Here is a 13,828-nt window from a genome sequence, read left to right on the forward strand (position 1 = left end):
CGACGAGGAGCGTCTACTAGACTCGAAAAGTCTCCTTGGGCTGAGGCAGGAACTCTCAGGCCGAGAACTTCTCCCGTCTCATACCACACACTAGACCTGGAGGCCAATCTAGCCGAGGGAAAAGAGAAAGACGTCTCTCCCTGGTCCTTCTTGGACTGCATCCAGTCTCCCAACATCCTCAAAGCTCTCTTTGATGATTGAGACAGAACCATCTTTGTAAAAAGAGACTCCTTCTACGCCTTCCCTAGCGTAAATTCTGAAGGCGGTGAACGAGGAGCAACAAGCACAAAATAATCAGGAAACTCTTTCTTAAAAATCTCATGAGTTTCTGTAGGTCAACCGAAGGATGAAGGGTCTTAAGATCTTCTCCTTCCGAGAATTCCCCTAACAGTTCAATATGGGAAAGATTATCGTCGATCCTTTCCTCCGACAAAGCTCTAACCGAAGTAGCGACGTCTTGGATATCAGGAGTCAACTCCTTAAGGCCCTGACTTCTGGCGTCAAGGGGCCCAAGATCATCACGTTGTTCCAACGCTTGACGCTCAGAACTAAGACGCTCGCGATCCTTACGATCGGAGTTAAGGCATCCGCGATCTCGATGCTCAGTTCGACTGGTGTCATCACGACGTCTGAGTCTGACTGCTTGACGCTCGGCATCTGCTTGACACTCGGCGTCACGTTCTGCTTGATGCTCGGCGTCACGTCTGGCTGCTTGACACTTGACGTCACGTCGTGCTTGACGCTCGGCGTCACGTCTGACTGCTTGACGCTCGGGGTCACGTCTGGCTACTTGACGCTCGGCGTCACGTCTAATTGCTTGACGCTCGGCGTCACATCTGACTGCTCGACGCTCGGCGTCACGTCTGGCTGCTTGACGCTCGGCGTCACGTCTAACTGCTTGACGCTCGGCGTCACGTCTAACTGCTAGACGCTCGGCGTCACGTCTAACTGCTTGACGCTCGGCGTCATGTCTGACTGCTTGACGCTCGGCGTCACGTCTAACTGCTTGATGCTCTAACTGATTGACAGCGTCATGCGGATCAGTTTCTAGACACTTAGCAAGAGGATCGTCATTACGCCGCTCGGCGTCACGTTGTTCCATCGCTTGACTCTCGGAACAAAGACGTTCGCGATCTAGACGCTTGGAACTATGATGTTCGCGATCTAGACGCCCCGCTCGTCCAACAAGAGAGACATTAGAAGGTGCACTCAAGTGTCAAACATCGTGTCTAACTCTTACAGGAGCGTTAGTAGCTTGTCGTCCAATGCTCTGACGCTCAGCGTTACGTGTCATGACTTCCTACTACTCAACGCTAGGCGTGGTGTAGTCCAACTCCTTAACGCTCGGCGTCCTTTCTGACGCTTGGCGTAATGGTGTTTAGAATCTAAACGCTCAGCGTCATGACGAGCAACTCTCTTCTTGTCTAGCAGGTAGGGAAATACGTAAAATGCGAGCCCCGTCTGTGAGCCGCGTCATTTGACAGCGAAGATAACACTTTTACCTCGCCTTTCCCATGGCGAGGGCGAGCATTCTGGGAAGCGTCAACAGGAACGCTCGAGGGGACATCTGCTCGGGCGTTAACGCCTCTCGCTTCCTTTCGCCGATCGACATTCCTTCTCCCAGGGGTTGGGGAGCTTGGAAGGGGTCTAGGCCAAGGAGAACGACAGGTACGAGCAAACGCACCCTCCATTGCACTGATTTAGCACTGAAACTTGCACTTTCAAACTCTTTATATCAGACCATAATTTAGACCTGCCCGCTGCGAGAGATTTTACTCTTTCGCCCAGAGCTTGAATGAGAATGCAATAGCTATACGATTATAATAGTATTCCCAATATCGAAAAAATAAATAACAATACAAAGTAATTTGAGGGACTGTATCGATTGTCATGAGTACTACGTAGTGTAAATTTAACTGTACTCTAGTTTTATTTAATCTCTGAAAATAGATTAATGATTATCTAAGAAAGTATACTAATAAGACAAATATTTTCTTCAAAAATAATATATTCCTTTTACATTATAAAACTGAAATACTCTTTGTAAGTTAGTATTTTCTTTTCATTCCTTGCAAGAAAAAGAAATTAATTTTGCAAGTCATACTACAGTACCTAGTTTACGTCATATGATTTGTGACGTCATAGTGTTGGCAGAATGATTTCTTTCCGCCATCATGTTTTTAAGAGTAGGTTCGTTAGTTTTACGGTAGGGGGAAAAACTACTAATCCTACCCCTCTCAAGCTACGAAGCTACGAACATAGCGATCATATTCCAACCACTAACTCTCAGTTAAAACAAAAACTAAACGAGCGAAAGCCAAGAGTAAATTGTACATCACCAAAATAACAGAAATTATACAGGTTACAGCGAGAGAAAAATCCAACAATATTGCCAGTGAGGCGGCAGGGAAGATCTGAGGAATCACTGGAATGGTTCCAGGTACCTGGCTAGAGGGCGCACTGGTGGTACACCTGGCTACCAAATCGGCGATTTCCGCGAGTTTTGAAATTTCTGCCGTGACGTCAGGGACGTAAAGCTATGTATATAAAACTACCGGGTAAGTCAGATGTTTAAAAATAAGAGTTATAAAGGGCAATTATTTCATTGAGATAACAGATAAAATATCCAGACTATCATCTAGGCACTTAAGAGTTAAGCGGATGTTTAGACTTACTTTAGCGAGAGGAGAGATATAAGGTTCCAAGCTACCACCTTGATCTTCTGCCTTGCAAATAATAGGTGTCTCAAAGGGTGGCTAGAAATGCACGAGTGTGATTTTTATACAGCAGAAGGGTCTAAAGTGAACAAAAGAATTTGACACTCTAAGAGAGGATCTCGAACCTCGGAGGTGCCATCAGAACCCTTACTGAATCATGCACTAGAATACTTGCTACCATTTGAAGAGTTGGACTATGGTTTGAAACAGGGCAGGTTAGGCCTAAAATATTACCCTGAATAAAAACTTATTGGCTTCTGAGCTTCCTCTAGAGACATTAAATTCTTGATAAGAATTAAGAACTAAACTTGCTAGGCTATTACAAAGATAAAGGCTGGAGGGACATTACCATCACAATTCCTTCTACAATCAACTAGCTTAGCCTTTTTGGCTAAAAATATGTCTTCTATAACACTGAAAAAATCTCTATCATAGAAACTGACAAGAAAAGGATTTTAAAAATGTTTCCTACATTATTATTTACAAACATTTATCCTTTTGAAAACCAGCTTGTAAACCCTGCATTTAAAGATTTTTGTTTATTAGCAGTAATGATGGGCTCAAAGGATGGAATCATATTGCCATTAGAACAAGATAAAGTAACTGATTGGTCTAGTACAAGTCAAAAACATCTTTGAGGTATTGAAACCTCAAAGACTAAATGAGAAAATAATTACCAACATTTCTTTGTAATTGAAATAACAAATTAATCACTCTATCAACAACGAAAAGAGAAAATTGAGATGTGCACATGGTCTTGCAAGTACTGTAGCCGTTTCCATAAACTTGAAGAAAAAAAATAGCATCAGAATTTACCTTTGGCAACTTATTAAGGAGTTTTGCATAAGAAATCTACAGTTTAAAAGGAATATTGTATACAAGTACTGTATTTTAATATATTTAGGATATAGCTCACAGTTTTGTTCATCCACATCTTCCAGTAAAGAAGGATAGATAAAAACTGAAGGCAGTCCCATAATTGGTACAGGAGCTGCTAATCATTTGCTCAGGTACAATTTCAGAACTTTCAGTCAAGGAAAAGCCTTTTCAATGGTACCTCTAGCATATTTGCAATGTATTTTAGTTATGTCCATTTCTTTTTCTTATATTAAGTCCTTTTTCTCTACATAATGATGCCAAAAAAAAATTCTTTTCTATATATACATCATTAGCTGAATAGAAACAATCTTACTATTTCTTCAAGTTTTCTTATTAGGAAGCTTCATTTAGGTAAAAAGGTATTACTGTATTTTAAAATTACTCAGCTAACATTAAGACCATGATAAGGCAAATGGCCGAGCCATTGAAAACATGATGAAACAGATCACAAACAACAATAAAGAACTAAGCGAATCAAACAACTTGAAACGCCGTCCACAAATAAAAAATCAAGGTTGTTTAAGAAAGCTTACTTTAGCATGTGGATGGATATTAGGATCCATAATACCAGTCCAGATTTGTCTCACAATCTAGCTGTCTAAAATAGCAGCTTGAAATGCAGAAATGCAAAAGATTTAGCCACAGAAGGATCTAAAGAAATTGAGGCTCTACAAGAGGATCTCAACTCAGTAATGCGCTGTGAACATTCAGAACCCTTACTGAAATGGAACACTATTACCCCCCATCTGACTTAGGAAGGCAGGTAAGGGTCAGCAACTGCCCTGGCAAGATCACTATTACTACTTACAAGTGAAGACACAATGCCCACCTGAGATTAAACAGGAGCAAAATAAGTTGAGAGCTTTCGAAAGAAAGGTCACTATCAAACCTTGGATGGTTAAGTGAGTACTGTATTAAAGAATGGGGCTGGTGTGTCATATTCATCATCAGATTATGTAGGAGGCAACCATTTTGTTCCATTGCTTGTTTTGCCCTTTATTTATTGTCAAAACGGATCTTGAGCGAAGCAAAAAATCTATTTTTGGGTGAGATAGCTATGTCGTCCTGATGGAAGGTTCCTAATAGTAGCTTCCTAAGGGATATATATACTACAGTGATATTCCCAGAGAATTTACCTTTAGGTCTCCAGAATTCTAACTCCTGGCGTGAATATCCTTAAAATTTCTCTCAAGGATATCGCATAATATCAGGGACGTATTCTTGACACGCCACATAGATATCTTCACTCCGAATAGCGTTTACGCTTCGAGGGGTAAAGTGGCAAAAATAGAAGGGGAGCCGTATCAAAGTTACCCTTCCTCCCATACTACAATTGAGTACCAAGACGGCACCATATCCAAGATAGCGGACATTCCTTGTAGCGTTGAGCATGGTGCTACAGATATAGTAGTTTCGGGAGGGATTCTGCGAAGACCTTTTCTATAGAAAAGGAGGGCGGGTCCATCAGGACGACATGGCTATCTCACCCAAGAATAGATTTGGGCTCAAGCCATGTCGTCCTGATGGAAGCTTACCAAAGCATTACTGTATCTGGATTTTCATCAGTGCCATAACCTTGGAACAATATTTCTATGGTCATCTGGACCATTTGAGACAAATGACGTTACTGTTATCCGTCATTATCACTAATCATAAACAATGTTAGTGCTTCCTGCGCCCTACAGGGAAGAGTCATTCTTGACGGTAGAAAAGGGGCCTCAAGGTTAGCATATATTGTATGAACAAACATAAGTATTCACTGGGTATACAAACGGTCTCACTGTTTGTATATATTGTCGGAACAATGTCAGTGTCCATTATATCCATTGTTTGTAAGCATACAATGATATGAGGTTTACTTACATGAGTAAGTCAAAGAACTCTGGCAACTTTGAATATGCAAATTGCCGGGCGAATTAGGATGCAATTACATTCTAATAGACATTTATTTCTAATAAATGACTAAATGAAATAACAAGTGAAACGAATGTAACATGATAAAGGAATTATACGTGCATCATATACAGAAATTAATTTTCCCTTTTGAAAGGAAAGAAATGATGAGTGTCACTCTAAGACTGAAGAAAAAACTTTTTAATAAATTTTTCCTTTATAATTTCTGTAAATGTTGTATCCTATGAACACTGTACTACGTACACACGGCATAAGTGTTCTCTGTATAATTCCACACCTGAGATTTTGAATAGATTTAGTGTCACCAAAGTAACATTCATTTAAAGGGTAGCACACCAGAAGTGTTGACACCTTTTCCCTTCAAGTGTTAGTCCCAATCAATTAACTGTTCATCGCAGTAATCAGACGACGGGTTTCAATACACTACCTGCCGCCACCACATAATGCTTCAGTTTATGGACCTGCTTAGCATAGTGTTTGTAGAACACCCTGGATGATTTCCATCCAATATATGAGCAAAGACGCTCAAAGTCCATATACTGAAAAAAGTTCAGTGATGAAGCAATTTTCCTTGGATCATGACCTGTGGGTGCACTGTCAGGATCTGCTCACCAAATAAAGTAGGTCAGCTTCACCCTCAGTTGTTTTAGTGATAAGTTTGATCCAGAGGTTTCTCCTTTAAAGAGCTGTCCTCCCCTGAAGTCTGAAGTTCTACGAAGATAGACCTTTAGACACTCTACGGGACATAAAAAGGCATCTTCCTTCAGAGGGCAGATTCTTCAGGGTATACCTCTTAGTGGGTAGCTCGTTCTTAGCGAGAAAGGTTGGATCAGGAAAGAGATTCAGTTCTGTGAACTGAATGTGGCCCTCATCTCTAGATAGGGCCACTATTTCACTAACTCTACCCTATAGCGAACAGAAAAATAACCTTTTGGGTTAGATCCTTGAGGGAACAATCTGCTTGACGCTCGGCGTCACGTCCGACTGCTTGACGCTCGGCGTCACGTCCGACTGCTTGACGCTCGGCGTCACGTCCAACTGCTTGACGCTCGGCGTCACGTCTGACTGCTTGACGCTCGGCGTCACGTCCAACTGCTTGACGCTCGGCGTCACGTCCAACTGCTTGACGCTCGGCGTCACGTCTAACTGCTTGACGCTCGTTTAACTGCTTGATGCTCTAACTGCTTGACAGCGTCATGCGGATCAGTTTCTAGACGCTTAGCAAGAGGATTGTCATTACGCCGCTCGGCGTCACGTTGTTCCATCGCTTGACTCTCGGAACAAAGACGTTCGCGATCTAGACGCTCGGAACTATGATGTTCGCGATCTAGACGCCCCGCTCGTCCAACAATAGAGACATTAGAAGGTGCACTCAAGTGTCAAACATCGTATCTAACTCTTACAGGAGCGTTAGTAGCTTGCCGTCCAATGCTCTGACGCTCGGCGTTACGTGTCATGACTTCCTACTACTCGACGCTAGGCGTGGTGTAGTCCAACTCCTTAACGCTCGGCGTCCTTTCTGACGCTTGGCGTAATGGTGTTTAGAATCTAAACGCTCAGCGTCATGACAAGCAACTCACTTCTTGTCTAGCAGGTAGGGAAATACGTAAGATGCGAGCCCCGTCTGTGAGCCGCGTCATTTGACAGCGAAGATAACACTTTTACCTCGCCTTTCCCATGGCGAGGGCGAGCATTCTGGGAAGCGTCAACAGGAACGCTCGAGGTGACATCTGCTCGGGCGTTAACGCCTCTCGTTTTCCTTTCGCCGATCGACATTCCTTCTCCCAGGGGTTGGGGAGCTTGGAAGGGGTCTAGGCCAAGGAGAACGACAGGTACGAGCAAACGCACCCTCCATTGCACTGATTTAGCACTGAAACTTGCACTTTTAAACTCTTTATATCAGACCATAATTTAGACCTGCCCGCTGCGAGAGATTTTACTCTTTCGCCCAGAGCTTGAATGAGAATGCAACAGCGATACGATTATAATAGTATTCCCAATATCGAAAAAATAAATAACAATACAAAGTAATTTGTGGGACTGTATCGATTGTCATGAGTACTACGTAGTGTAAATTTAACTGTACTCTAGTTTTATTTAATCTCTGAAAATAGATTGATGATTATCTAAGAAAGTATACTAATAGGACAAATATTTTCTTCAAAAATAATATATTCCTTTTACATTATAAAACTTAAATACTCTTTGTAAGTTAGTATTTTCTTTTCATTCCTTGCAAGAAAAAGAAATCAATTTTGCAAGTCATACTATCTAGTTTACGTCATATGATTTGTGACGTCATAGTGTTGGCAGAATGATTTCCTTCCGCCATCATGTTTTTAAGAGTAGGTTCGTTAGTTTTACGGTAGGGGGAAAAACTACTAATCCTACCCCTTTCAAGCTATGAAGCTACGAACATAGCGATCATATTCCAACCACTAACTCTCAGTTAAAACGAAAACTAAACGAGCGAAAGCCAAGAGTAAATTGTACATCACCAAAATAACTGCAATTATACAGGTTACAGCAAGAGAAAAATCCAACAATATCGCCAGTGAGGCAGCAGGGAAGATCTGAGGAATCACTGGAATGGTTCCAGGTACCTGGCTAGAGGGCGCACTGGTGGTACACCTGGCTACCCAATCGGCGATTGCCGCGAGTTTTGAAATTTCTGCCGTGACGTCAGGGACGTAAAGCTATGTATATAAAACTACCGGGTAAGTCAGATGTTTAAAAATAAGAGTTAAAAAGGGCAATTATTTCATTGAGATAACAGATAAAATATCCAGACTATCATCTAGGCACTTAAGAGATAAGCGGTTGTTTAGACTTACTTTAGCGAGAGGAGAGATATAAGGTTCCAAGCTACCACCTTGATCTTCTGCCTTGCAAATTCTAGGTGTCTCAAAGGGTGGCTAGAAATGCACGAGTGTGATTTTTATACAGCAGAAGGGTCTAAAGTGAACAAAAGAATTTGACACTCTAAGAGAGGATCTCGAACCTCGGAGGTGCCATCAGAACCCTTACTGAATCATGCACTAGAATACTTGCTACCATTTGAAGAGTTGGACTATGGTTTGAAACAGGGCAGGTTAGGCCTAAAATATTACCCTGAATAAAAACTTATTGGCTTCTGAGCTTCCTCTAGAGACATTAAATTCTTGATAAGAATTAAGAACTAAACTTGCTAGGCTATTACAAAGATAAAGGCTGGAGGGACATTACCATCACAATTCCTTCTACAATCAACTAGCTTAGCCTTTTTAGCTAAAAATATGTCTTCTATAACACTGAAAAAATCTCTATCATAGAAACTGACAGGAAAAGGATTTTAAAAATGTTTCCTACATTATTATTTACAAACATTTATCCTTTTGAAAACCAGCTTGTAAACCCTGCATTTAAAGATTTTTGTTTATTAGCAGTAATGATGGGCTCAAAGGATGGAATCATATTGCCATTAGAACAAGATAAAGTAACTGATTGGTCTAGTACAAGTCAAAAACATCTTTGAGGTATTGAAACCTCAAAGACTAAATGAGAAAATAATTACCAACATTTCTTTGTAATTGAAATAACAAATTAATCACTCTATCAACAATGAAAAGAGAAAATTGAGATGTGCACATGGTCTTGCAAGTACTGTAGCCGTTTCCATAAACTTGAAGAAAAAAAATAGCATCAGAATTTACCTTTGGCAACTTATTAAGGAGTTTTGCATAAAAAATCTACAGTTTAAAAGGAATATTGTATACAAGTACTGTATTTTAATATATTTAGGATATAGCTCACAGTTTTGTTCATCCACATCTTCCAGTAAAGAAGGATAGATAAAAACTGAAGGCAGTCCCATAATTGGTACAGGAGCTGCTAATCATTTGCTCAGGTACAATTTCAGAACTCAGTCAAGGAAAAGCCTTTTCAATGGTACCTCTAGCATATTTGCAATGTATTTTAGTTATGTCCATTTCTTTTTCTTATATTAAGTCCTTTTTCTCTACATAATGATGCCAAAAAAAAAAATTCTTTTCTATATATACATCATTAGCTGAATAGAAACAATCTTACTATTTCTTCAAGTTTTCTTATTAGGAAGCTTCATTTAGGTAAAAAGGTATTACTGTAGTTTAAAATTACTCAGCTAACATTAAGACCATGATAAGGCAAATGGCCGAGCCATTGAAAACATGATGAAACAGATCACAAACAACAATAAAGAACTAAGCGAATCATACAACTTGAAACGCCGTCCACAAATAAAAAATCAAGGTTGTTTAAGAAAGCTTACTTTAGCATGTGGATGGATATTAGGATCCATAATACCAGTCCAGATTTGTCTCACAATCTAGCTGTCTAAAATAGCAGCTTGAAATGCAGAAATGCAAAAGATTTAGCCACAGAAGGATCTAAAGAAATTGAGGCTCTACAAGAGGATCTCAACTCAGTAATGCGCTGTGAACATTCAGAACCCTTACTGAAATGGAACACTATTACCCCCCATCTGACTTAGGAAGGCAGGTAAGGGTCAGCAACTGCCCTGGCAAGATCACTATTACTACTTACAAGTGAAGACACAATGCCCACCTGAGATTAAACAGGAGCAAAATAAGTTGAGAGCTTTCGAAAGAAAGGTCACTATCAAACCTTGGATGGTTAAGTGAGTACTGTATTAAAGAATGGGGCTGGTGTGTCATATTCATCATCAGATTATGTAGGAGGCAACCATTTTGATTCATTGCTTGTTTTGCCCTTTATTTATTGTCAAAACGGATCTTGAGCGAAGCAAAAAATCTATTTTTGGGTGAGATAGCTATGTCGTCCTGATGGAAGGTTCCTAATAGTAGCTTCCTAAGGGATATATATACTACAGTGATATTCCCAGAGAATTTACCTTTAGGTCTCCAGAATTCTAACTCCTGACGTGAATATCCTTAAAATTTCTCTCAAGGATATCGCATAATATCAGGGACGTATTCTTGACACGCCACATAGATATCTTCACTCCGAATAGCGTTTACGCTTCGAGGGGTAAAGTGGCAAAAATAGAAGGGGAGCCGTATCAAAGTTACCCTTCCTCCCATACTACAATTGAGTACCAAGACGGCACCATATCCAAGATAGCGGACATTCCTTGTAGCGTTGAGCATGGTGCTACAGATATAGTAGTTTCGGGAGGGATTCTGCGAAGACCTTTTCTATAGAAAAGGAGGGCGGGTCCATCAGGACGACATGGCTATCTCACCCAAGAATAGATTTGGGCTCAAGCCATGTCGTCCTGATGGAAGCTTACCAAAGCATTACTGTATCTGGATTTTCATCAGTGCCTTAACCTTGGAACAATATTTCTATGGTCATCTGGACCATTTGAGACAAATGACGTTACTGTTATACGTCATTATCACTAATCATAAACAATGTTAGTGCTTCCTGCGCCCTACAGGGAAGAGTCATTCTTGACGGTAGAAAAGGGGCCTCAAGGTTAGCATATATTGTATGAACAAACATAAGTATTCACTGGGTATACAAACGGTCTCACGGTTTGTATATATTGTCGGAACAATGTCAGTGTCCATTATATCCATTGTTTGTAAGCATACAATGATATGAGGTTTACTTACATGAGTAAGTCAAAGAACTCTGGCAACTTAAATATGCAAATTGCCGGGCGAATTAGGATGCAATTACATTCTAATAGACATTTATTTCTAATAAATGACTAAATGAAATAACAAGTGAAACGAATGTAACATGATAAAGGAATTATACGTGCATCATATACAGAAATTAATTTTCCCTTTTGAAAGGAAAGAAATGATGAGTGTCACTCTAAGACTGAAGAAAAAACTTTTTAATAAATTTTTCCTTAATAATTTCTGTAAATGTTGTATCCTATGAACACTGTACTACGTACACACGGCATAAGTGTTCTCTGTATAATTCCACACCTGAGATTTTGAATAGATTTAGTGTCACCAAAGTAACATTCATTTAAAGGGTAGCACACCAGAAGTGTTGACACCTTTTCCCTTTAAGTGTTAGTCCCAATCAATTAACTGTTCATCGCAGTAATCAGACGACGGGTTTCAATACACTACCTGCCGCCACCACATAATGCTTCAGTTTATGGACCTGCTTAGCATAGTGTTTGTAGAACACCCTGGATGATTTCCATCCAATATATGAGCAAAGACGCTCAAAGTCCATATACTGAAAAAAGTTCAGTGATGAAGCAATTTTCCTTGGATCATGACCTGTGGGTGCACTGTCAGGATCTGCTCACCAAATAAAGTAGGTCAGCTTCACCCTCAGTTGTTTTAGTGATAAGTTTGATCCAGAGGTTTCTCCTTTAAAGAGCTGTCCTCCCCTGAAGTCTGAAGTTCTACGAAGATAGACCTTTAGACACTCTACGGGACATAAAAAGGCATCTTCCTTCAGAGGGCAGATTCTTCAGGGTATACCTCTTAGTGGGTAGCTCGTTCTTAGCGAGAAAGGTTGGATCAGGAAAGAGATTCAGTTCTGTGAACTGAATGTGGCCCTCATCTCTAGATAGGGCCACTATTTCACTAACTCTACCCTATAGCGAACAGAAAAATAACCTTTTGGGTTAGATCCTTGAGGGAACAATCTTCATTGTTCACAGATGAGGCATAATGTAGGACCTTGTCCAAAGACCATGAGATGGGCTTTGGAGGTGCTGCAGGCCTAAGCCTTGCGCATGCCTTCGCAATCTTAATAAAGATTTCATTCGCCAGATCCACTTGAAAGGCATATAGAAAGGTCTAGTCAAGGCTGACTTGCACGTAGATATTGTGTTGGCTGCCAGACCTTGATTATGAAGGTGGACAAAGGACAGTCAGAAGTTCATTGAAATTTCTTTTGGTCCTTTTGCTTTTACAAAAGCAACCCACTTTCCAAGATGACTCATATTGTCTTCTAGTTTTCTTCTATACTTGTATTCTAAGAATTCTATATTGCCTTTTTAGATCCCAAATCTTTTCCTGAAATGAAGGGTTTGGGCTCTCTGTGATAAATCGAAGGCAATTAACTTCTGAACCCTCTGAGATAGTAGTGGGTTCAGTACTAGGGCCAGCCTCAGCCTCAGTTCCTTCACTAAAGGGAACCAGTTGCTCTTGGGCTACTTGGGAGCCACCAGAGCTACACCTCCCTGGAAGGATCTCAGCATGTTGAGGACCTTCAGCAGGAAATTGGATGGGATGAACAGGAATTCCTGAGTCCATCCCTTCCATACTAGAGACATGGTGTCTTATCTCCTCTAGAGAATCCTCGTATGGGGCTACATATCGAGGTAGTTTCTTGATGACGCTTGTCATGAAGAGGTCGATCGGCAGCTCGGGGACTTGTTCCCATCTGGGTGAGAATAGGTCTGCGTCTGTAGACCATTCTACCTCTACCGGCTTGAGCTGGAGTAGAGCATCCGCTGTCACATTGCGGATCGATTGTACATGAACTGCTAATAGGTGCCATCCTTTTAGGCAAGGGATGGCTAACATCACCTAAACTATATGAGACACTCTCTAGCCTTGTCGGTTCAGATACCTCACTATCACTTCGATGTCCCAGATCAGCCTGAGGAGGTCTGATCTGCGTGGAGAGAGTTTCCCCAACCGCGACAGGACTAACATGGCATTGGATAGAAATGACCGAGTCCCTTGGATTTTCCTGTGATGGGAGTGGACACCCCATTCTTTCGACTAGGCATCCATGCAGATGATATTCAATAGTCAAGGTAGTTGCAAGGGCACGGTCTTCAATAGGCTTTTTGCCTTTGACCATTGTTAGGGACGCGATCAAGGAAAGACCGATATCGGTCCTTTTAGATCTCTTCGAGCGTTTGATGCATATCTTCTCCAGACTCTTAACACATCTTTCAGCTGTGCTCTTAGCACTGGGTCTGTCACTATTGCGAACTGTAGAGACTTCAGAAATCTTCCCTGTTATCGTCTTGGAATCCTGACTGATTACCATAGTCTCTTGATCGACCCTGTGATCTTTTACATCCGTAAGGGAAAGGAGAGCCGGTGTGACCTCAGGTTTTGATGGTTTTTTTAACCATTGAAGCCCGTGAGCTGGAGAAAATCGAAACTTCTTGAAGCTGATTTTGCATCCCCAATGTTCCAGGAACCGGATCACTTCCTTGGATGCTCATAGACCAGCCACTTAGGGTACTGCCCACATCAGCCTTTCGTCCAGGTATTTTGTTACCTGAACCATTTCTAGGCTTTGTTTTTGCGTGACTGTGTCCACCAATTCCGTGAAGATACTTAGGACTGTGTTTAGTCCGACAAGTATCTTTCCTA

General features: G+C 41.1%; 1 protein-coding gene across 1 annotated transcript; it reads right to left on the bottom strand.

The window, feature by feature from the left end:
• Nucleotides 1-244: 244 nt before the first annotated feature.
• On the bottom strand, nt 245-1,102 carry LOC137628959 (octapeptide-repeat protein T2-like). The gene is made up of 2 exons (XM_068360214.1): nt 943-1,102; nt 245-840 (listed from the first exon to the last, which is right to left on the bottom strand). Exons 1-2 carry the CDS (start codon nt 1,100-1,102, stop codon nt 245-247), a joined length of 756 nt encoding a protein of 251 aa, XP_068216315.1.
• Nucleotides 1,103-13,828: the final 12,726 nt, after the last annotated feature.

The sequence above is a fragment of the Palaemon carinicauda genome, chromosome 37 (genome assembly GCF_036898095.1).
Source record: "Palaemon carinicauda isolate YSFRI2023 chromosome 37, ASM3689809v2, whole genome shotgun sequence".
Classification (NCBI taxonomy): Eukaryota; Metazoa; Arthropoda; class Malacostraca; order Decapoda; family Palaemonidae; genus Palaemon; species Palaemon carinicauda.